The 24,470-nt window shown below is 45.8% G+C and overlaps 1 protein-coding gene across 5 annotated transcripts in view; it reads left to right on the top strand.

Moving 5' to 3' along the window:
- The window catches only part of DCAF8 (DDB1 and CUL4 associated factor 8), a 46,751-nt gene that overhangs the window by 6,643 nt on the left and 15,638 nt on the right, over positions 1 to 24,470 (top strand). For 2 of the 5 annotated variants that reach the window (XM_075071124.1, XM_075071125.1), the window contains exons 3-10: positions 8,208 to 8,289; positions 12,006 to 12,076; positions 13,719 to 14,386; positions 15,386 to 15,526; positions 17,786 to 17,880; positions 19,903 to 20,013; positions 23,023 to 23,095; positions 24,023 to 24,080. In XM_075071124.1, coding sequence (XP_074927225.1) covers positions 8,270 to 8,289; positions 12,006 to 12,076; positions 13,719 to 14,386; positions 15,386 to 15,526; positions 17,786 to 17,880; positions 19,903 to 20,013; positions 23,023 to 23,095; positions 24,023 to 24,080 — 1,237 coding nt within the window. In that variant the 5' untranslated portion in view covers positions 8,208 to 8,269. Of the gene's footprint in view, positions 1 to 8,207; positions 8,290 to 12,005; positions 12,077 to 12,753; positions 12,966 to 13,718; positions 14,387 to 15,385; positions 15,527 to 17,785; positions 17,881 to 19,902; positions 20,014 to 23,022; positions 23,096 to 24,022; positions 24,081 to 24,470 lie in introns of those variants that run through there. The other 3 variants (XM_032796296.2, XM_032796297.2, XM_032796298.2) reach the window with 2 other exon arrangements.

Here is a 24,470-nt window from a genome sequence, read left to right as displayed (position 1 = left end):
AGAGCTTGCATCCCGTTGGCTTCTACTTGATATTTTTAAAACTGAAATGTTGTTCATAGCGGTACTGGGGCCTTGACCTCACAACTTCCATTCTAGTTAATGGCGATTGTGGCTAATGCCCCCTCGCTACTTCAAAAATCTCAGCTATCACCTTTCAATGAGGTGATCTCAAGGTACTTAAGCTCCACTCAGGGAACTAGGCATCATCCCTGTTTGACACCTGGGGCGCTCAAGGCACAGGGCTGGGAGGTGACTGCAGCAGAGCTGGGAATAGAATCCGGTTCTCAACTCCCAGTCTTGTGCCTTAAGCACAAGACTAACTTTCCTCTCCACTATCCATTTATTAGCATTGGGTAACATGGAAACCCCTCTTTCGGTAGGCGTAGCAGTATTCCATCTGCAGGGGGTAAGTGCAGGATGTGGGGAATCCTCAAGTGTAAGTTTAGGGTGAATCCATAAACACTTGACCTAGATCTCCTAGAAGCTGTCCGATGGTAATGGCTCACTCGCTGGGAGCTGGGCTGGAATTGAGGGCATTCCAGGATTGGGAGACTCCTGCCCATCTTTAACAAGCAATAGGTTAAAGGAGGAAGGACGATCTCATGGTTAAAGCACAAGCGCTAGATGTTCCATGTTCTGGGTCTGTTACTGACTTTAGGCCATTCCCTTCAGCTCTCTTCTCCACTTGCATACAATGGGGCTAATATGCCCCACACAGGGCAGTTGGGGGGCTAAATTCAGTGACCCTTGTAGAGTGCGTACACATCCTTGGGTGGCAGGTATGGGAGGGTGACTGTTCTTTCACTGAGGGGCTGGTGTGGGAGGGCTGTCCAAAACTTTCCCATGTGTTGCAGCATCATGTGTGTTGTTACCTGCCTCTGTAACTACAGTTCTTTCAGCATCAGAGAGCTGCAAGGTGTGGTACAGTAATGTCTTCCTGCACATTGTGGCTTGACCCTTGGCCTCCTTGCGCTGGGAGGCTTGCTGGCTTTGAATATAGTGATCTAGGTATTGTGCTGGGCAGTGCCCCTGGCATTGCTGCCTGGTAGTGGAATCTAGTGTGTGGCGATTATATGGAGTATTGGAGCCTGTTGGGGAGATGGCATCTCTTCAGCTTAGCATGAAGAGGATCTTGTCTGTAACTAAAATGTAGGTAGTTCAGGTTTAATTGAGGATCCTGATGTCTGTACACAGGAGCCCAGAGTGTAAGCTCTTTCGGGTAGGAGTTGCATCTTTCTATGTGTTTGTAGGACACCAATGATTTGATGCTCTGGGCGCTACTGGAATGCAAATATATAGCAGAGCTACAGAGACAGCGTGCTTAGCTGCTGGCAGATAAGGGAGCAAGTGAGTGTTTTGCCTTAATGACAATTTCCCCCACCTAATTTCTGGTCTAGCCATGTAATGTGTGGGATCCCAAGCTGTTAGAAATGTGTGTGCTGGAGTGGGAGCAGACCAGGAGTTGCTTTCCGTTCTTGTTCCATGACTAGAGAACGAGACTTGTTCGGGATGCTGGGCCCCAAGTGCCTGCTTGCTCCTTCCTGTCAAGCTGATTTTTAGAGTGTTGCATTGGTGGGTTTTCTAGTGTCCAGCCGATACTCAGCTGGAAAGATCGTGCTGTGTTGCAGGGATCTAGAAGGCTTTGCTCTCTGTTGTGGAGGGATATCTTCAAGTCTTTGATGAAGGCACTGGGGGCGCTTGTCCTTGGGCATTTGGAAAGCTAGTGTAATTATCACCTCCAGATGTTTAGTTTTGAGTAGCCTAATGTTTCGGTTCCCTCCACTCTCTCTAAAGATTGAAGACTAAAGAGTTCCTTAGACCTATACTTTACTCCTGGCCTTTGCCATTGGCCAAGTGAGGACTCTTGAGCGTAAGGAGCTGTTGCCGTTGTTCCAGTGAGACCTGAGTTGATGGATAACAAAGATCCCATGACGCTTTTGTCCACAGTCAGGATATTATCCCAGACTCATGTCCAGTTTCATTACTTAAATCTTTCTAATCCCAACATGCCATTTAAACACCTGTGCCAGTAATTGTATTCTCCCTGCAGTTTCAAGTGACTATGTCGACCTCCTTCCCTCAAGCTGTTGTTCAGTGTTGCAGTAGATTAGTAAACAGCTGCCATGTTTTGCCCCAGAGGTGATTGCATTCCATTAGGTAGGGAAGTGATGCCTCTGTGATTTCTTTCTACCCTGGAGGCTTGTTTTTTCTAGATACCAATCAACTCAGGGAGTTAACACTTTTGTAAAGGCTAGTCTGGACACTCCCAAACGATTGTTCCAGAATACATGGTTGTCTACCCTAAGCCAGTGGTTCTCAACCTGTGGTCCGCAGATCCTTTGGAGTCCACAGAGACTCTGTCTGAGGGATCTGCAAAAGCTTGTCGTTACCACAGAACAGTGGTTTTCAGCCTGTGGTCTGCGGACTGATATTTCCAATGGGGTCTGCACCCACACTGGAAAATTTTTAAGGGTCTGCAGATGGAAAAAAGAGTAAGAGCCACTGCCCTAAGCTGATGCCTGCGGGAAAACTACAAACACTGATGGCTGGGGAATGTCCAAGTAGCCTCTACAAATGTTAGCTACCCTGTGTTAGTAATAAAAAGTCTCATGTAGATACACTCTGGATGATAGAGGCTATTAAATAGGACTAATGGAGAAAACTGGGTTAAAATACCCATCTCCCTCCCAGCTTGTTTTGACTCTGTGCTGCTGCTCTTTTGTGTTTGGAGAGTTTACAACTTCTTCTGGCCCTCTTCGGGAGAGCCCCATGAGGATTAGGGCAGGTCTATTCTTAAAATGCAGCTATAACACTTAAGTGAAGATGCTCCTAGCCTGGCAGGAGAGCTTCTCCACCTCTCCGAAAGGCAGTAGCTGTGTTGATGAGAGACGTTCTCCTGTCAACACAGTGCTGTCTACATGTGGGGGTTAGGTCAATATAACTTACATTGCTCAGGGGGTGTGAAATCCACACCTGTGAGTGATATAGTTATACTGATATAGGTGTGTAGTGTAGACCTGGCCTTAGTCCTTGGCTGTCTGCTCCTCTGACTCCACCAGTGCTCTCCCTAACTCTGGCTCTAACTGCTTTGTTAGGCCAGGGATCCTGGTTGTCACCTTTGACCTGAGCAGCTTTCCTCCTCTATCACTCTTCTCTCCATATGGTCACTGGAGCAGGGCCAGGACTTGTCACCACCTTCACTGTGTTTCTGCAGAACTACGCTTCAGAGCAGTCTGACTGTTTCCCTTTCCTGGGAAAAGGAGCTGGAATGCTGCACCTTCCCACTTCTCCATGGTACTTGTTTGAGGTTGGATTGGCTAGAACAGCGGGAGCGTGTAGATCTGAGGCCTTTGGGAACCAGATGGAGAGTCACAGTGCAAAGGTTCTGCGGTGGTTGGAATGTGATATTTGATTGGAGAAGGTGGGAGTAAGAGCTCCATAGGGTAATAAAGAGGGGGTTGTGCCTCCAGCCAGGGGCAACTGGGATAGGAGACCCCAGGAGGAACCATGAATCCTGTGAACTGAGGAAGAGCAGGGGTGAGGAGTCCAGGCTGGGCTAGTGCTGTGAGCTTGTAACTCTAATGGCCGACTTTAAGTAGTATGGTTCCAAAAAGGGGTCTTGCGTCAGCCCCATGCCCCCCATGAAACTAGGGAGGGGCAGCCTCATGGCAGATCCCCTGCCCATTGCCTCAGCACAGATTTGTCTGAGCCACCAGCTTGGAAATGTGAGGGGAGGGATTGTTCTCTAGTAGTTGGAACATAGTCGGGCATCAGGAGGACTCCTGGGATATAGTCTCAGCTCTGCTATCTGGGCGTTGTGGCCTTGAGAGTGACGCCATTCCTTTATGGGTGGGCATGCGGCAGCTCAGATGTGAGTGACAACCACTTTTTGTAAATCACTTTGAGGTCCTTCAGTGGAAGGGGCTCTACGTGGCCCAGTTGCAATTAACAGAGCTTTGAGTAAAACTTGATTGGTCACCTGGAAGTGACAGATTGTACCAGGTAGTGGGGCTTAAAAGTGCTGATGCCACATGTGGTGGCAAGAACCATGCGATAAACTATATCGACCATGTACCTTCAACCATTTCACCTGCCTGTTTGCCCGTCCCCACTGACTCAAGCCACGGGTGGGCATCATTCAGTCCTCAACCTTGACTCTGTCTGTGATCCTGTATTTCATGAACAGTTATGTCTACGAATGGCCACTTCCCCTTCCTTCCAGTGGCATAAGGCATTGGTTTATGCCCTTTTCAGGCTGGACTGAACATTGTTACACTGGATGCTAAAAAGCTTTTTAGAGGCTATTAAAACCAGAATGGCTCTCTTCTCCCACTAATGCCTCTGGAGCTGGACTCGTGGTCCAAAGGATTCTCTCTGGCTTTACAGAGGGATGTGAAAATGAGCACTAGTAAAAACTTCCTGTGGAATGTGTGGCTTAAATAGAATACATGATGGCATGGGTCTAAAGGTCTGACACTCGTTTGGGGTGACCTATGTAACGCCGTTGTGTCCATCTCAATGTCTGTAGAGCAAACCTTTACTCACTTCTCTTGTAGTACACCTTTTTGTGGAATAAAGTAGCTGCCATCACAAAATCTTTAAGGCATCCTTTAAAGCCATCCCTTTCGGCAGGCTCCACCAGAAGTGTGTCCCTGCCAATGAGCTACTTTCTGGAATAACTTGGAGTAAAGTCCCTCGTAGACCTGAGAAGACTTTAATCAGCGCTCTGTTTATAAGATGTGCTTAATATGTAGATGGGAAGGATGGACGTCTTGTTCGCAACATGGGAGGAAAAATCACAGCCCAAACCTACCTTCACCCCATAAGCCAGTGTTCCCCAACCTTTTAGCCTGGTGGGTGCTAGATGAAGGACCGTGGGGGCGGTTGAGCATCTGCTGAAATGCCGCTGAATTTCGGCGGCATTTTGGCAGATGCTCGACCACCGGCCAGGATGCGGGTGCATTTAGATACCCTTGCGGGCACCATGGTGTCTGCAGACACCACGTTGGGGACCCCTGCCATAAGCAAAAGACCTCTCCTTACCCCTTTGCCATGCCAAAAGATGCAGCAAGCCCTGGCTTTGTCAGACCTGTGGGGAAGGTAGAGTCAGCTCCACTGGCACTGTCCTGCCACAAGCCCCCAGAGAGTGCCCATACTTTAAGCAGCTCACAATTAGTACAGCAGCACAGAGAAGGAGACGCATAACTTGGGCAGTTAGGGTTCATGCCAGGTGCCCAGGGATCAGTTGGCCCAAAGAGGCTAGGGATTGCTTCCAGGGAGGACAGCCAAGGAATACCCTAGTGAAGGGATTTGGTAGAACTGGCAAAAGATCTTTAGTTGCCCCTCTCGGATTGCAGGCTAGGCATTTTTCTGCAAAACTCCTAGTCTGCTTTCCTACTTGATCTTTGTTGAGTGCTACTGTTTAATCTCCTTTATTATTATTATTGAGTGGTGTATTCAGCCCTGTACACCCAGACCCTGCCTCAAGGAGTTCCTAGTCTAAGTACATTGTAATCTCATTGTCAAGTTAAACCGCATTTAAACTGTGTATGAATCAGATAGCTAATAGCCCATTTTAGACAGGCTGACACATAGTCTCTGTAGCTGGAGAGAATCCAGCCTGCCTTAAATACAAATCAGTTTAGAGAGCCCTTGTTTTGAACTCCTTCAGCTACCTAAATGTAGAAGAGAGGCTAAAGGATACAATCTGTTTTCATCTTCACAGCGGCTGAGTTAATGCTGCTAGAGGAAGAAGGAGATGGAGAGGCGAGAGGGAGCAATCTCTCCTCATCAGAAGTTCCTTGCTAGGCAACTGAGTGTTTTTCTTAGCTAGGTTTATAATTGGAGCAGATACAAAATAAAACAAAGTATAAGGTACCCTGCTGCAGCAGCTCCTGTGGGTCTATGCTTGTCTCATCATAGGTACTGGGTCACAGCACTGCCCAAATTTGGCCCAGCTGCCCCTCCATTGTCTTGCCAAAATTGAGCTGTGGTATGGCCAGGCTGCAATGACCTCTACCCTTACCTGTCCCCTTCCCAGTGTGGATAAAACAAAAGAACATGAAATTCCTGAAAAATAAAGTAGAATTTCACAGAACGTTGATTATAATCCTCTGGCGGGGTAGAAGCATCAGAGGATAGCTCAGTGTTTAGCATTCCTGCATAAAACCGGCGGAATTCAGTCCTTTAGGCCCTTTAGTATCTAGCAAATCGTCTGGTTTCTTCTTTAACAGGGTGACTAATGCTCCTGAGTCTCTCCAATTCTATATTTCATGAAAAACCCCCTTTTTTCCTCTAAATTCGATTCTTTTATATGCTGATAAGTTACCGTTGATGTATTAAGACTGATTTCATAGGAGTTAGAGGAGCAGAATCTCTTGAAACTATCTCCATAGCAGATTAAACTATACCTACCATATTCATTGTATGTCAAATCCTCAATAATACATCACGGAATATCCACTTTAACCCGGTTCCATAGCAGCATTCACCATAGTGAAATTAAATAGTATTAACTGGCTTCCAGTCTGCTCATGCTTGAGAAAAAAATTACCACTACAATGTATAGTCCTACTCCAAACCTCAGCAAAGTTGTTCCATGCTTAAGTTATCCTTACATATCATATATTCACATGTTACCAAAAAAGCGACACATCAGCATTGAAATTTGTCAATTAAATATTGTCATACACTGTCCTCCATCCTTCCTCCGTGTGTGTTTTCGGGGGGTTTGTGGGTTTTTTTTGTTCTAAAGTTATCTTTCCTCCGTTCTTGTGGAACCGCCCAGCCAAACAGGAAAATACAGAAGAACAGCCAAACATTTTTAAATAACTAATTTTTTGCATGCCAAGTGAAACTTTTAAAAGAGCCCAATTTCAGAAAGTCTGAAGTGACCTCCCACTCTAAAATCTGGAAGTCTCAAATTGCGCTAGCCACAAAATTGAAAATCACCAGAGTTTATCGCCAAAGTGATGGCAATGCAAGACAGAAGTGATCCTCTAAATTGAATCTCTCTAAAGAGTGGCATGTGAGACAGAGCAATTGTCCTTCTATACAATGACACAATCTGTGTTTCTTTGACACAATGAAATATTGACCCCTTGTGATTCAAATCTACTGAAGTAATCGTGAGAACGCCTCACCTGCTTAAAAACCCACTACTAAATGCTTCCTTATGGCATCCTGAATCTACTTCTTACTAAGCTCAGGTTAAAAATCGGGGCCAAATTACCAATGTATAAGTAGGACCGTGCAAAGACCAAGGGTCCATCTAGTCGAGTAATCCTGACTTCCGACAGTGGCCATGCCATGCCACCAGAGAGATAATCCTCAATCACCTATTCCCAAGTTCTGCGCAAACAGTAGCTAAGGACACAGCCCGCTGCATCTACTAATAGCTTTGATGACCTCTCTTCCATAACTTACTATTCTGTTTTGAACCCTTATCAGCTGGCCTTCACAACATTCCCTGGCAAGAGTTCCACAGTTGACTGCGTTTGTAAGAAATACTCCTTTGTTGTTTAAACCCGCTCTATTTCATTTGTGACACTAGTTCTTGTTTATGAGAGTAATAAACTTCCTTTTGAATAATACATCATGATTTTATTAACCTCTACAAATCCCCCTTACTCATCTCTTTTCCAAGCTGAAAAGTCAGTTTTATTAATCTCTTCTCATAGGGAAGCTGTTCCATACCCCTAATCATTTTTTAGAGTAGCAGCCGTGTTAGTCTGTATCCGCAAAAAGAACAGGAGTACTTGTGGCACCTTAGAGACTAACAAATTTATTTGAGCATAAGCTTTCGTGGACCACTTCTTCGGGTGCATAGAATGGAACACACAGATATTTATACATACTGATTTTTTTGTAGCTCTTCGCGGTCTGCCTGAGTTTTGTATGATCTGCACATTTTGCCACCTCACTATTTACCTCCTTTTCCAGATCATTTATAAACATGTTGAATAGTACTGGTTCCAGTACAGACCCTGGGGGTACATCAATGTTTACCTCTCTCCATTCTGAAATATGACCATTTGTATGTGTATTGATGACACCTAGTAGATGCTTTCACACAGATTAGTCCCAGAATTTGGTACAATGTGTGTGGCACTGGTATAAGAAATAATCTGAAGGCCCTTGGGGTGTCTAGTGAAATTCATGCTGGTGAAAGATAATTTATGGAAACTGCTGTTCTATATTTGTTCCAGTGCAGGCAGCCCTGACCCTACCCTATCAGTGTGTCTAAGCACTGCCCTAGAGGTCTGACCTCATGGATGTAGGCTGGATGGGGTGGGAGTTTGTTCTCTCTAAGCCATCTAATCTTTGCCTTTTCTGTTGAGACTACAAATCAGAAAACTGACAGTGTGCAAAGATCCGCTTGTGTCCCCAAGATCTGGATTGAGATCCACTGACTTTATGTGGGCCACAGAGCTGCCAGCAGGTGGCAATAACCAGGGTGGAGCAATTTAAACCAAGGCCATTGAAATCAATGATTTACATCATGGTTTGTTTTTAAATCAGATTGAGATTTTGTAATGTGTTTTGTTGCAACTTTAGATTAAAATTTATAATGAACCAAGTTGCAAATTCCTTAAAAAAAAAAAAAAATGCCGTCCCTATTAGGGTATATTACAGAAATTTGTAAAATTCAGATAGGCAAAAAAACATACTGAAAACTAAGGCTCTGATCCTGCAATCGCTTGAATAGCTGCTAAACTTATTTTCGTGAATAACTTCACTGACTTTAATCCATGTGCTGGAAATCAAGTATATGTATAAGTGTTTGCAGCATTGGGGCTAAAACTGTATTTTTACTAATCTTGTCTTAAGTGGCAGATCTGCTGTTTCAAACCAAAATTGCCTCAGTGTTCATGAAAAATCTATTCAGACTTCAACAAAATGATTGTAGATAAAATTCACCCAGGTCAGAATTTTCAAAAATAAGAGCATCTGTCCTGTAAGGATGGAATTTTCCTAATCACCTAAATGACTCAAAAGCGCAAGTCTGATTTCATACTTTAAGCCCTGATGGAGGAATGTAGCCTGGCCAAAACATTTCAGCTTTCTTGACATGTGGATATTCAATTCATCAGAAGATGTTAGTAGCTATAAATAGAATATGGGTTAATTTTGTGTTTGAATTTGTCTTGCTCTCACAGTAAGGATGTTGAGGCCCTGGGCTTGTATTTTTTTCCCTTCATATAAGCATTCATGGTAGAATCTATGTAAACCCAGACATTATTCTAAGAATAAGAAACTAAAGAAAAAGATGTAAAACATCCACACTCTCAGTTTATAAATGGGAAGGAAGTAAAGGACTAGCAACTTGAGAAATATCCTGATTTTGATCCACTTTGGCAATAACATTTGCCACTTCTGACTTTGACTGGAGTTGTGACTTAGATCTTTTTTTTTTTTTGTTTGGGTTGTGGGGGAGCTTATAAACTGAGCAAATAGTGCCACTGTTTTTGCAGGGTGTCCTGTTGTACTATATCTGAGCTGCTGCTGCAGAGGAAGCAGCGATTCCCATGGCATTGTGATACCATTGCTGACGTGGGAAATGTGCTGTATTATTTTGTGGTGCCATATTCAGGTATCACTGATGCTGATGGACAAAGTAGAGAAGTGCCCAGAGCTGTGTTAATTACAGGCTCCATTAACAGCATTGGAAATGGCCGATAGCAAAGAGAATATTGCCTTTTCTAAATAATTCAGAAAGTAAGAGAATCCATGCTATTTTAAAAAAATCACTAAAATCCAGTATGGGGGGATGTTCCTTGGCATAGACCAGTATGATACAGTCAGCTTTGAAGTGAATGCCTGAAAGCAGCTTTTACTAATTGCAGCTTGATGGAAAGATCAATATTGAATAGCTGCTCTGCCACTAGCAATCTGCAAACTGAAATTTCTCTGCCATGGGAAGAGCTCTGGGTGCCAGACTACGTTTTATTAACTAATAATTAAAAAACATTTCCCCCTTGGAATTAACGCTAAAACCCTTGGCTGTGGTGAGGGGGGCTGGAATATTTAATTCAGGAATGGCAGGAAGAACTCTGTAGAGGACCTGACAGGATCGTGTAGTCACTACACTGGTAACTTTCCTGTTGGGTTTTTGAAGGGATTCTGGAGATGCCTGGGTGAGTGGGCTTAAGACTTGCATTAAGGAAACTAAAAGTAGCCATTGCTAGCATGAGATCTCACGTGATGTCACTGTGGGGTAATTAAAGATCTGTTCCACAATGCCCTTGCAATGGAGGGAGCTGGAAATGCTGGAGCACTGTTTCTCTTTTGGTTTGGATTTACTGTGTGTGCATGTAAAATTAAAATGTTGCTCAATTAATTAAGCAATGACAGCAAGTGTGAGGGAGCTTCCAACCTCACAGCTAAGTTCCCCTGTGCCCTGGGAAAAGCATGGGAGGATAAATGAGCCCTGCGGGTCAAAACTTGGACTCCAGACTAGTGAGGGGGTGTAAATTCCAGAGCAGTTGGGCTTCCGGTGGGAATGCCCTGAACTCCCACTACATTACTGCACGCTTAACAGAGTGTTTGAGGTTTGGAAGGACCTTGTGCGAAGGAATGTATTTAGAAATCTGTGATTTAAGGTAAAAAAGCTTCTTGAATATATTTTGATCCTACAGTTTGTGGATGCCAAGAAGTTCTTTGTTGTCAGCACTTAACTGCACCTCAAAACTACCCTTCCTCAGCTGTTTCAGATCTAACATGCTTTAATTTTGTGGTATGGGCTTGTGAAACTTCTCTTCAGTTATGGATGGGTTTTTTGCTGCAGTTATCGCAGAGTTAACATCAATAACTCATCATTCTGTTGAGTAAAGCTGAGGATCGGGAGTTGGATGGAAAGAGCTTACCTTGTGACAGGATGCAAATGAAAGGGGAGTCCGAGGACTAAAGTGGAGAGACTGGGGAAGATTCACATAGTGAAATATGATGGAAGGCTTTAAGAAATTAGGCAGATGTATTGCTTCATGAGACCTTCGCTTCCCTGTTGGGTCAAGGCGGTCTTCATGGAAGAATGCAGTTGGAGGACTATACAGATGTGGAAATGGTTGGACGGGGGCAGAGGGGAAGAATTACCCCCTGAGAACCAGAGCCTTGTGGAAGTTATGCTTAGGTTAGTTTTGGACTGCAATGGTAGCAGCCGTAACTGTACTGTAATGTATTTTCCACTGATCTTGTGCACTAAGCAGAGTCAGTATTTCGGTGGGAGACATCCAAGGAATATTTAGGTCATCTAGTAGTAAGTGTTGGTATTCTGAACCGATACCCCAACATGATGTAAAGGGGGCGCTGTGATGCTCCAGTTGTCACGTATCGGAGGAGAGAAAAAGCTGAGCTCCTGACCACTTGTGGATATTAATAGCTTGTGGTAGGTCTACTAGAGAGTTTGTACAAAGGCCCCACTGGCCTGGCCAAATGCCACCTTAAGTGATGGCATTATGTTTCTGAAGTGTCCTCTGTAGACAGTAAACTGGTATCCAATGTTGCAGTTTTTAATATGCACAACCACCTTCCATCCCAGAAGTGGCCAGCAAAGTAGTTCCCCTGTACACCTCGGAGATGAGCTTGGGATCCTTTGAGGAAAAAGGAGCTATGGAATTTGGAGGCATTTACTGGGGAAATGTGGGTTTCTGCAATGCCCACATCCCAGTGTATTGGAAACAAACACATCGGGTATCTTTACCTCTGGTAATCTAACTCCTGCAGCCTTAGAGAAAATGTTAAGCTTTTAGCATTTTTATATTGCATTTGATAGTACGTGTCCTGTGGTAAACAGTCCAGTTTCATTTAAGTAGTTCTTCCCTGTTTGAGAAGTGGGAACTTTTTCTCAGTACACTGGGTCAAGCCATTGCAGCTTGCTGCGAAGGGGTGCACTCTTACTAGACCAAGTCTGCAGTAGAAAGCCATGGCTTTTATGAAATGGTCTCGGAGGGGATCTCTCATCTTGCTGTTCGCCAACTCTCATATTTTTTTTAATCTCTCAATTGCAGGTTCACCCTGAACAAAAACAAGATGTCGGAAAAGGGGAGTAGCACCGATGGAAAAACAGATATAGCCAATGGTAAGGGTAGGGGTGAAGACCCGTTTGAGTTGTCTGCGCTTAAGATTAATGCTCAGTGAACAACAAAAATTAGGGATCATTTTAGTGATTTCTCTAAGCATGTTCACAACCCTCTAAATTTGCCGGTTGTGAACCTTTATTCAAATGAAGAGCTCTTAGTGTCAATTTTTGTACAGCACAAATATTGGATATGGCACCGAAATGCATTTTATTAAGTGAAATGAACATGGTGACCACACACATTCGTCACTGAAGTGTTCCATAATGTGATTCGAGTGCTCACCAGCCCTCCATCACCAGGGGTTTGTTTGCACAAAATATTTATTGAATAGCTTTGGTTAGTGAACACCCACAAAAATGGTAGGCTGCTTAGGAGCAGCAAAAGAGGCTACATTTGCCAAACAAATCACTTACCCTGTGAATTGTTCACCTAGCTCTACATAAGCCATTTAAAGTGATATGGGGGAATCAAATGTCCTATCTAAGCATCCTGCACCATTGGGAAACCCTCATTCTGTCCCTGTATCAGTGTTTTCTCTTCCATCACTTCAGTAACAAAGTTGCATTAGACTAGGATCTCTGGACCAGTTCCTGGTTCTATTGAAGTCAGTGACACAACTTCCATTGACTTCTGGAGACCTAGCATTAGGCCCCCTGTTCCTAATATCTGCTCCTGTATTATCTCCTTCAAAATCCCTTGAATTGGATGATGGCTGGATCATCTTCTGGTGGAGGAGACTCGGCAGAGAAGCCCTTAAAAAGCAGAACTGGCCTTCAGATAGCCTTTGTCATGAAGAAGAGGAGTGTGTCTGTGTAAGCAGGATTGTTGCCTGGTACTGTAGAGAACCCCCCGAAGCATGGCAAAGCTAGCTGTAGATTCAAATGCCAGGTAATGTCCTACATCTGCCTAGACCCTGCTCCTTTGTACGCAGGAGTAGATTTGTTAAAGCCCTTGTGCAAGATATTGCAACGTGGGGCAGATTTTTTTGTTGCTAAATGAGTGGAGGTTACAGAATCCTGAGCTTGTTTATAGCAGTCTGCGATCCTGTTGTTAAATGCGAGAGACGGGAGGAAATGGGGTTAATTGTATCCTCCGGTGGGGGGGGGGGAGATGGCAAGAAACAAAGAAAGAAAGGGAGGGTCCAAGACTTGATTTGGGAAGGGAAGAAAATAATGGGAGGCACATTGTAATCCCTGAATGAAGCTGCAATTAAAAATGTAACACATGGCAGTGAAACAATTGGCCAGAGGCTTGTTCCTGAGCTAGTGTTGCCCAGAGGGATGTCCCAGTGATCTAAACATCAGATGTGAAATACAGAGATTTTCCAGGCTAGAGCCGTAGTTTTGAAAGCTCCATCTTTCAGGGAGCGAGATGGAGTTCCATGCAGCGTAAATGGTTCTGGGACTGCGGACCAGACCATAACCTCACGTCTTGGTCACTCTGTGTATGCGCTGGTGATCCCATGGCCCTTTTGTAAGAGTAGGGATTTGGCTGGAATATTCTCCCCCTTCTCTTGTGCTGGCCTCCACCCTGGAAGTGGCTGCATTTCAATGGTGCTTTTGGGTACATGAGAATCCTTTGGTGCTGTAGAGATGTGAAGTTATTTACCCCAGAATCAATCCCATGGTCTGTCCTGTGCAGGGAGCTTATCCAGCAGCCCTGAAGAAATGTCTGGAGCAGAGGAGGGGCGAGAGACCTCTTCAGGCATTGAAGTAGAGGCCTCTGACCTCAGCCTGAGCCTCACTGGGGATGATGTAGGGCCCAACCGCACCAGCACAGAGAGCCGGGACACAGATACGGAGAGCTCAGGAGAGGAAAAGGACTCGGACAGCATGGATGACACAGGCCACTATTCGATCAATGAGGAGAACCGGGCCCATGACCGGTCCCACTCAGACGAGGAGGAGGAAGAGGAGGAGCAGCGGTCCCATCGACGTGCCCAGCGCAAGCGTGCCAACCACGATCAAGACTCCTCGGATGATGAGCGGGCGCTGGAGGACTGGGTGTCCTCGGAGACGACTGCTCTTCCTAAGCCCCGCTGGCAGGCTGTGCGTGCCCTCCGGGAGAGGGAGCTGGGCTCCAGCTCACGCTTTGTCTACGAGGCCTGTGGGGCCAGGGTCTTTGTGCAACGTTTCCACCTCCAGCACGGCCTCGAGGGGCACGGCGGCTGTGTCAATACCTTGCACTTTAACCAGCGTGGCACGTGGCTGGCCAGTGGCAGCGACGACCTTAAGGTGGTGGTTTGGGACTGGGTCAGGAGACAGCCGGTGCTGGAGTTTGAGAGTGGCCACAAGAGCAACGTCTTCCAGGTGAGAGGGGGTGGGGCTGAGTGTGTCCAGGGAAGGGGGTGGCTGAAGGGGCTGGTAGGGGCATCACCCACTCCACTCAGAAGGATGCTAAGAGCTGAGTTATTCTGTTAACTTTTGTAAACGGGTGAAAGTAACTGAACGTGTTTGTGTGGTGGGAGAGCAGGTGTCTCAGTGCCAGGACTCCAGGGTCCTATCGAACCTCACTTTCCCTGGCGAGTGGGAGAGCCAGTGCTGGCCCAACTGAGCTTTCGTAGCATCTCCAGACGGCACAGCTGCGAAGAGCCTCCCAAAGGCAAACGAAGTCTGCCAGTAGCACCTTGATGGGTCTGCTCCGAGTTGGTGCCCAGGGGGTTCTGAGCAGCAGCAGATACTCTGGCAGTCAGGTCCGCCGCTCCTTAGGGGAAGCGACGGAGGCAGGAGCTGTATGTGGAGAAGGGCCTTGGGAGAGCAGCCGCCATGCTCGCAGGAGGCTCTGGAGTGGCAGGGAGAGCAGAGAACTCTGGCTTTCTAGCAGCCAGAGGTTGCTGTGGGGAACAGACTTCATGTTTTATCTCACCTGCTCACCAGAGGCTAATAGGAAAGGCCAAGTCCAGGGGCAAACCTGTGGGCATCTCCACCTCTCCGTCCCTGCTTGAGATGGAGGTAATGCTGGGCTTCTCAGCCAGGACGTTGCCCCGCATTGTGCAGGGCATCGCTGTGGCTAGAATAGAATTGTTTAAACCCTGTTCGAAGTACTGTACAGACTCCAAGCCAGCCTCTGCAGACTCTTTATCTTACACATGGAGAAATGAGGCATAGAGCACTAGTGACCTGCTGTCGGAGGTGGCACTACAGCTTGGGACTCCCTGGGTTTTGGTTTTTTTGCCTGTATGAGCAGTCCACAGATCCTTCTGCTGTGTTTGGGGTGGAGGGTGGGCGAGATTTCAGCCCCAAGGACTGTGGGAGGGCAGCTGTTCCCAGCCCCAGTGGAACGCACCATCTCCTTTTGCTCTCCTCCAGGCTAAGTTCCTCCCCAACAGCGGCGACTCGACTCTAGCCATGTGCGCTCGGGATGGCCAGGTCCGGGTAGCCGAACTCTCTGCCACCCAGTGCTGCAGAAACACCAAGCGCGTGGCACAGCACAAGGGAGCCTCACATAAGGTGAGCCAACTGGCTGCTGTTTCTGTCTGGTGCCAGGGCGTAGGGACGGATAGGGCCCATAGCAGCCAGGCTTCCCGTACATCAGGTGTCAAAAGGAATCACTTATACCTGTGTGACTGTGGAACCGGCCAGTACCCTGCTCCGTCCCTTATTTTCAGTGTATGTAAATCTCCGTCTAATTTAAAGCATGATTTGAAAGGCCTGTGCCTTCTCCTCCCTCGGTATGTAGATTTCCTCTGAAGCTGATGTGTTCCTTTAACTCAGTTGCATGTCTCTGAAAAAACTGGCCTGTCCCTTCTCCAGTCACTGCTAAGGGAACGCCTGCCCAAGGAGATGGGTCTCACGTTGCACTTCGAAGATGGTAAGGTTTGGATTACCTCACTGTCCAGGGCTTTCCTCTGAGGATTTCCTCCTGGGCTCTCTGTGCAGCACACTGGCAGAGGGTCACAGTTCATCCCTTTTCACCTACTCTGGCCCCTCCTCAATGCAACTTTAGCATCTTTCTCTCTTGCTGGCTCCTGCGTGTGAGGCAGATGAGTCTCTGGAGCTGGCTAGGACTCCTAGCTTTATGAGGTCAGAACAAATGCAGGAAGTACACATTGTCCTGGAGCCTTTCAGTTTGCGTTGCCATGTGTTTACCTACATTGAATTTAATCTGTGATTTCACTGCCGAGCATACAATCCCCTGTGGAGTCCTTCTGAAGTACTTAGCAATCCTAATTAAAGAGTTGTGCCTTTTCATTGGTCTCCTCCCCTGCCAGATGCTGCCCAGTAACAATTCTCTCCTGGTTTTCATGAGGCTTGTTGCTACACCACTTGTTTTTATGGTCACCTGTAGCAGGAGTATGTTTATCGGGGTGTGAGGGGGACTGTCAAAGTGCAGGCCAAAGGCAGCATTTGGAGTTCTAATGGCACTGGCCCGTGACCCATGAAACTGCATATTGTAGCATGCTCTGTCTCAGTCCAAGTTGGGCGGCTCAGCACATGCAGGGTATTGGCTAATGGACCATGTCATCTGCACTGAAGGCAGGTTGTGGCCGCAATCTGCTTGGTCTATAGCACAGCACCAGGCACTGTACATTTACCACTGGTCCTTCCATTGGGCAAGGTGTGGAAATGTTGTCCTGGAATATCAGGGTTGGAAGGGATCCCAGGAGGTCATCTAGTCCAATTCCTCCTGAAAGCAAGGACCAATCCCCAACTAAATCATCCCAGCCAGGGTTTTGTGAAGCTGGGCCTTAAACTCTAAGGAAGGAGATTCCACTGCCTCCTTAGGTAACCCATTCCAGTGCTTCACCACCCCCTAGTGAAATAGTGTTTCCTAATACCAACCTAAACCACCTCCACTGCAACTGACATGCATACTCATTGCTCCTTGTTTCTGTCATCTGGTACCACTGAGAACAGCCGAGTTCCATCTCCTCTGAACCCCCTTTCAGGTAGTTGAAGCAGCTATCAATCCTCCCTCATTCTCTCTCTGCCAGACTAAACAATCCCGGTTACTCAGCTTCTCATAAGTCATGTGCTCCAGCCCCCTGTTGACATAGGACAGACCTCAGTGGCTCTTTAAGAAGCATTTTCATCAGATGTAAAGTGCTGATTACATTTGCACAACTGGTCACAGAGGAGCAAGCGAGTGACTGAGACCTAATCTCAGGGTGTGAACTGCTGAGGACTGTGACCGTACCTCTGTCTTTGCAGAACCAAGCACAACAGCAATCTGGATACTACTGAAATAGATAAATAACCCCTGGCCTCCTCTTAATACAGGAAGGACAGGCAGTGAAGGGTTTGCATTGTCTGATCACAGTCACACTGAAGTGATGTGCTAAGAATAAACCTACCCAGCATGTCTAACTGTGGCAGGAAATGCAAACTGACCTCCTTCTGCCTGTCTTTCCATACTGATATAAAAATGAGATTTTTAACTGCCCTAACAAGCTGACCAAATCCCCCCTCAGCTGGCTCTGTCCCAGAACACACTGCAAAGTGGATCTAAGTGGCTAATTCTGCTTTCCTTGAAGCAGGGGATGTGGCCTCAGAACCCATTTTTTCCCTCTTCAGTCTCAAGGCAGATGCACCTGTCCCAGTCCCACTGACAGATTAGAAATCATACATCAGCCTGTCCCAGGTTTTGTGAGGCTGAGTCATTGAAGTGCTTTCCAATCTCAGGTGGAAGGAAGGGTGGTATACAAAAGAAGGAGTCTTGTCCCACTTGTTCGTTAAAAGGGATCCAATCCCAAAGCATTTATCTTCCAGCTGGCCCTAGAGCCGGATTCTCCATGCACTTTCTTATCAGCTGGCGAAGATGCTGTGGTCTTCACCATTGACCTGAGACAAGACCGCCCTGCTTCGTAAGTACCTTTTCTTGACACTTGATTGCTATGAGATCCTGGTGAATGAATTAATGAGGTTTCAAAGCTCCCGAGGCCTTAGATGTTCTGCTGTATGCCAGAACATTGTCTCGGTGAAATGTGTAGTTGATCATTTTAAATTGGCCTGTGTGTTTTGCTGGCTGTCTGCCGTGCAAGGATTTTATCAGCCTGACCTAGAGACAGGCTTACTTGTCAGCAATAAAGTTGGCTAAGTAAACTGTTTACTCTGCTGTAAAGAATCTTTTAATGACTAAATCAGTGTGCCCCCTTTGGACTGGAGGGCTCAAGGTGTGTCTTTGATGGCTGGGATACACAGCTTTTACATGGCTGGTCTGAGTCCTCCCTGTTGCTTTTTGATCTACCTGGCAGATGTTTGGTGGCCCATGTGACATGAATTTGGCACTCTGTCTGCATTGTGTCACCTTCATACACTAGTCCACTGGGACTGACCTCACTTCCCCCCTCAGGGGGATCCCTCCCTCTATCCTAATAGCTGCAGAAGTTTATGCTCACACTGCAGTGTCTTTGCATCTGTACTGTGGCTGCTGTCAATCATAGATCATTAGGGTTGGAAGGGACCTCAAGAGATCATCTAGTCCAATCCCCTACTCAAAGCGGGGCCAATCCCCAAATGGACCCCTCAAGGATTGAACTCGCAACCCTGGGTTTGGCAGGCCAATGCTCAAACCACTGAGCTATCCCTCTGCCAGTCTAGGGCTTGACTGAGTTTGAAAGAGGCTTCTACAGGTGAGATACTCTGTTATCTAGTCTGTTTAGAGAAGGGTCTGAAATGCAGTAATTAATCAGTATTGCTCTTGAAGCTTTTAGCATGAGCCTCCTTTGCCATGCTCTGTGTTTGTAGTTAATTGAAAAATCATAATTGAACTAGCAGGTGGCTGTTTAAGGTTTTAACCTTGTAACACATGTTGAACTGTCAATTTTGACAAATTTCCAAAGTACACAGGTTCCTTTTTAAAGCAGGTTTCTAGTTTAGTAACATAGTCCTTTTCTGATATACTGGAATCTCTTTGAAGATGGTCCGATTTAAAATGAAGGATTTCAAAGTCAACGGCATCTGAGCTTGTCTTACACAGACCGTTCTTAGTTGGGTTTTTTTTAACATCACATCTCTAGATTGCCTACAATTTTAAAACCATCTTCTTCATAACCAAGGTAAAGATTAAAGGGATATTATTTTAAAACAAAAATCTTAGATCTTAAACCTTTAAAACCTTCTGCCTATTACAACTGAAGTAATACTAAAATGGAGCTGCGTGGTCAGTTTCACTTTTTGTTTTTAGTTTTCCTGAAATAGCTTCTATTCTGCTGCTTGGGTTTAACACTCCAGGGGAAGGTTTGAATTGTCATCTCTTAAATATCATGAAAACATTTCCATTAATACTAGCTTCTGCCAAACCTGAATATTGGGCCTGTACCTGTGTAGCTTTTTAAAAAGTTTGAGTCTTATCCTTCTGGCTAGAACAGGGGTTCTCAGACTGGGGGTTGGGACCCCCTCAGGGGGTCGCAAGGTTATAATATGGGGGGTTGTGAGCTGTCAGCTTCCGCCCCAAACCCAGCTTTAGGCTTGCTGTGTGAAAGAGGTCACCAGTACAAACGTTTGAGAACCACTGGGCTAGAATAACCTTAGCACTGCTGTTGGATAAAGTCTGGTGCCCTTTAGTGTGCAGTAGGTTATTACCAATTGTACAGATATATCAGCTTCTGGTACAAGTAGCAAAAAGACTTCAGATCCCCTCTACTAAATTCTGTTTCGAAGGACAAAGCCAGAAAATGACTTCACTCCACTATATTGACTAGGAACTGCAGCATAAAATCAGTCATGTGCTTTCTGCAATTTGGAACCAGAAATGAGATGGGTTTTTTTAACTCTTAAAGTGAATAAGAATCTGTCTGCTGAGTGAGCTTGGAGACATGCCTGCAGTTCCCATCTGGACATTGTTTTGCATTAACACATGGATCTTATTTTCCTCCTCTTTAAAGGAAACTGGTTGTGACAAAGGAGAAAGAAAAGAAAGTGGGTCTCTACACCATTTATGTGAATCCCTCTAATACGCACCAGTTTGCTGTGGGTGGCAGGGATCAGTTTGTCAGGTAAGTCTGTCTCCAGAAGATACGAGAGAGGCAGAGTCACTGCTCTATATTGGGCTAGAGCATTTGTCTTATGGGTGTGATAAGTACCCTGGAGAAAGCAGAGCAGCTCTGAAGACTCCTGTAATTACATCCCTTCCATAGTCTAACACACTCGGTGGTGCTTCATGGACATTGCTGCTTCCACAGGGCATCACTGGGACCAGGGAGGCTCAGTAGGAGTCAGAATGGGATTAGACACCTTTTTTTAAATACAGATGATATCTACAGTTAACATTGTTTAGGGTTATAAACTCACCTGCTTTGGAGCATAAACCAATCCCTCCTGATGGGTTGAAAGCAAGCTGCCATTACAAGCTGGTTCTTCTATTATTGGTCTGCTGGTGCCTTCCTCAGAAGCATCTTTTTCTAGTCGCTGTCCGACAAGATGCTGGACTAGGAGGATCACTGTGATTAGGTCTGGCAGTTCCCATGTTCTTACACTCAAGTGCTTTGAATCTGCTTGTATGACTGTTACTCCCTTCATCTAGATCTCTCCAAGAGCTTTCACTGCACGAGAGCACAAATCAACCCGTCTCACCTCAGAACTCACATTCAGTTTAGTGTGCAACTTCGGTGTCACATTTGAAGCTGCATGTTTACATGCAGCCTCACCCTAAGAGCATCAGAACAGCTGCACTGGGTCAGACCAATGGTCCGTCTGGCCCAGAATCCCATCTTCTGACAGCGGCCGGTGCCAGATATTTCAGAGGAAGTCAACAGAACAGGACATTTTATCGAGTGATCCATACACCAGTGTTCAGTCCCAGCTTCAGAGCATGGGACTGCATCTCTGACCATCTTGGCTAATAGCCCTTGATGGACCTGTCCCCATGAACTTACCTGATTCTTTTTTGAACCAAGTTATACTTTTGGCCTTCACCTCATCCTATGGCAGCAAGTTCCACAGGTTGACTGTGCATTGTGTGAAGAACGACTTCCTTTTGTTTTAAATCTTCTGTCAATTTCATTGGGCGATCTCTGGGTCATGTTATGTGAAGGAGTAAATAACATTTCCTTAATTTTTTTCTGCACGCCATTCATGATTGTATAAATCTCTAGCATATTCCCCCTCAGTTCTCTTTTCTTAGCTGTATAGTCCCAATCTCTCCTTGTATGGAAGCTGTTCCATACTCATAATTTTTGTTGCCCTTCTCTGTACTTTTTCCTATTCTAATCTCTCTCTTTTGAGATGGGGCAACTAGAACTGCAGAGTACTCAAGGTGTGGGCAGACCATGGATTTATGTAGTGGCATATTTTCAGTCTTCTCTGTCCCTCTCCTACTCGTTCCTGACATTCTGTTAGGGTTTTTTTTTTGTCTGGTGCTGCACACTGAGCAGATGTTTTCAGAGAACGATCTGCAACGACTCCAAGATCTTGCATGGTAACAGCTGATTTAGAGCCCATCTTTCTGTATGCAGAGCTGGGACTGTTTGTTTTCTAATGTGCATTGCTTTCATCTACGAAGTTGATTTTAATTTGCCATTTTGTTGTCCAGTTTTGGGAGAACCCATTGTAATTCCTCAGTCTGCTTTGGACTTGTTTTGAGTAATTTTATATTGACTGCAAGCTTCGCCACCTCTGTCCCTTTTTCTAGATCATATATGGATGTCTTGAATTGCACTGGTCCAGTACAGATCCTTGGGGAACCCTACTATTTACCTCTCTCCACTGTGAAAACTGACCATTTCTTCCTATCTTTTTGTTTTGTATCTTTTACATAGTTACTGATTCATGAGAGGACCTTCCCTCTTACTCCATGACAGCTTACTTTGCTTAAGAGCCTTTGGTGAGGAACCTTGTCAAAGGCTTTCTGATAGTGCAAGGACACTGTATCTACTGGATCATCCTTACTCAAGTTTGTTGACCCCTCAAAGAATTCTAACAGATTGACGAGGCATGATTTCCCTTTACAAAAGCTGTGTTGACTCTTCCCTCGGCAAATCGTGTTCATGTGTGGCAGCTGATTCTATTCTTCATATAGTTTCAATCAGTTTGCCTGGTACTGAAGTTAGGCTTACCAGTCTGTGATTGCCAGGATCACCTCTGGAGCTTTTTTAAAAATTGGCATCACATTAGCTGTCCTCCAGTCATCTGGTACAGAGGCTGACGTAAATGACAGGTTACTAACCGCTACAGTTAGTAGTTCTATATTTTCATAGGAGTTCCTTCAGAACTCTTGTGATACCAGCTGGCCCTGATGATTTTGTGGTTAATTTATTAGTGGTTTTGTTTTGTAAATCTTATTCTACAATTATGCACAGCCTCGTCCTGTCCTCCTCAGGCTTCCCACTCCTGCTTGCCCCAGACTTACTCCACAACCCAGGGGTTTTTCCTGTTGAATTCCCTTCCCCTGCTCAGCTAGCACTAGCCACCTCTGTCCCCTTTTCAGGGTAAGAGCCTTTTGCCTTTGTTCCAGCTGACAGGAGATACAATCTTGTCTCTGAGTCGCATCAAATCTCAGCTGAAAACCTGTTTTCTCCCTTGCCTATCTTCTCCCTACGTTCTCTCCCCATCCGCTGTTTAGCTAAAACTCTCTGGGGTGTAGTAGGTACAAATGTAACTGCTCCAGCGTGATGTAAGAAGACAGTAAGCTTCAGGTGTTGCTTTCTGTCAGATGAGACTTAGATCTAAGGCTCCAACCTCTCATTGTTGTTAAAGATCACATGGCTCTACTCGCAAGAGCTATTGTGTCAGCCTGTATCATGGCCAAATCCCAGTTCTGATACTTGCATTTTATCTACGTTCCCTCTAGAGTTTCACTTGACTGCAGTTTTAAACAGCTGCCACATTCCATCTCAGAAATGGTGCATTTAATCGAGGGTGAAGTGACTCAGATACATCTAATCTGCATAGTTAGAAGCTGTAAGGCACTTGAAAACGCATTTGCAGAAAAGCACTTAATTCGTGCAGGAGCTTTTCGTGTGTTTTGAATTTGGCATTAATCTTACCGGCTTTCTATCTTCATCTAGGATTTATGATCAGCGGAAAATAGATGAAAATGAAAACAATGGCGTGCTTAAGAAGTTCTGCCCTCACCACCTGGTAGGAAGCTGCTTTCATGGTGTATTGGAATTCCTTCCCCCAGCTTACGGGGGTGAGGGTTAGAGAGTTATTCCTCAACCATGGCCTGCAGTATCCCATACACCCTATACGCTGCAGGTGTGTGCTTATGGGTGGGTCAGTAGAAGTTATGGTCTGTTAGATGGCAAACTCTTCATTTCCTTGTCCTTGTGGGTTTGCCAGGTTTGGGGTGAGTGGGCGTGTAGCAGCCCTAATTGCTTTACAGCAAAGCAGCTTGTTCATAATGGTTTCCTAGGTTTTTAATGATTTGGGGGTTGAGTTTCGAGGAGGCTGCACATCTGTAGTGGGTAGAAGTGCAGCTGCTGGTGGCTAAAATGTTCTCCGCTAGCTGTGCACGAGCCCATCTCCGCAAGAGAAAATTGACAGAAAAACCTAGCTCCGAGGGAGAAGGTATTGTGTGCCCACCCCTTATAAATCACGCTTGCATGTTCCTAGCCCCAACCAGTCAGGTTTGTGTGCACAGCACATAACCATTCAGTTATGTGAAGAGCAGCAGAAAAGGGTCCCTAAGGCTGACACTTAAGGGTCTCTAAGGCTGACACAATCTATGAAGTGTTCCAGATCTACTCAAGATCCACTGTACCGTAGAGTCTGCTGGGGAAAAGTAGGGTTGCCAAGAAAAATTACACCCAGAGCCCAATTTCAGAGACCTCCTATATAAAAAATTATGGAGCAAAACCCAACAACTGTATGGTGTGTTTCACCCCTTGAATGAACGCTGCCTGGGTCTGGAGAGAAACAGATCTGTTGTAGAACACAGCCAGTTGCTGTCAGGCACCACTGTAATGGAGTATAGTCAGTGTAACTGCATCGCCGCATTAGCATTTGGGAGCCTCTGAGCAAAGGAAGTCTGACTAGAGCTGTCTGCTCCTTCCCCCTTGCTTTTAGGTAAACAGCGAGTCCAAAGCTAACATCACCTGTCTCGTGTACAGCCATGATGGATCAGGTATGCAAAGCGCTATGTCTTTGGGGCCAGTCCTGCCGCCACCTCCCTCTGCTCCTGTGGGGTCCTGCTCCTGCTCATTAAGGTGCTGAGCAGTGAGGACATCATGTCCTTGAGTGGAAGCCTCCGTGTTTGGACTTCTTGGGTGTGTGTAGCAGCTTGAGCTATTGCCCTAAAGGAAGAAGTGTTGGGAGGGGAGAAACATATCCCAAAGCTAGGACTGCACGGCCACAGACATCTGCTACGGGGGGGTGGGGCGGCGCACTGTATCCTAGTGACTGCAGTAAGGGCCTGGGACTTATGGGATCTAGGTTCTGTGTGCAGCTGAGTCAGAGTCTCTGTGCTCCAGGATGAGTCACTTAACTCTGCCTCATCCCTGAATGTAAAATGAGA

The sequence above is a fragment of the Chelonoidis abingdonii genome, chromosome 11 (genome assembly GCF_003597395.2).
Source record: "Chelonoidis abingdonii isolate Lonesome George chromosome 11, CheloAbing_2.0, whole genome shotgun sequence".
Lineage (NCBI taxonomy): Eukaryota > Metazoa > Chordata > Testudines > Testudinidae > Chelonoidis > Chelonoidis abingdonii.
The sequence above is the reverse complement of the archived record's forward strand: the minus strand, read 5'-3'. Positions and strand labels throughout refer to the sequence as shown.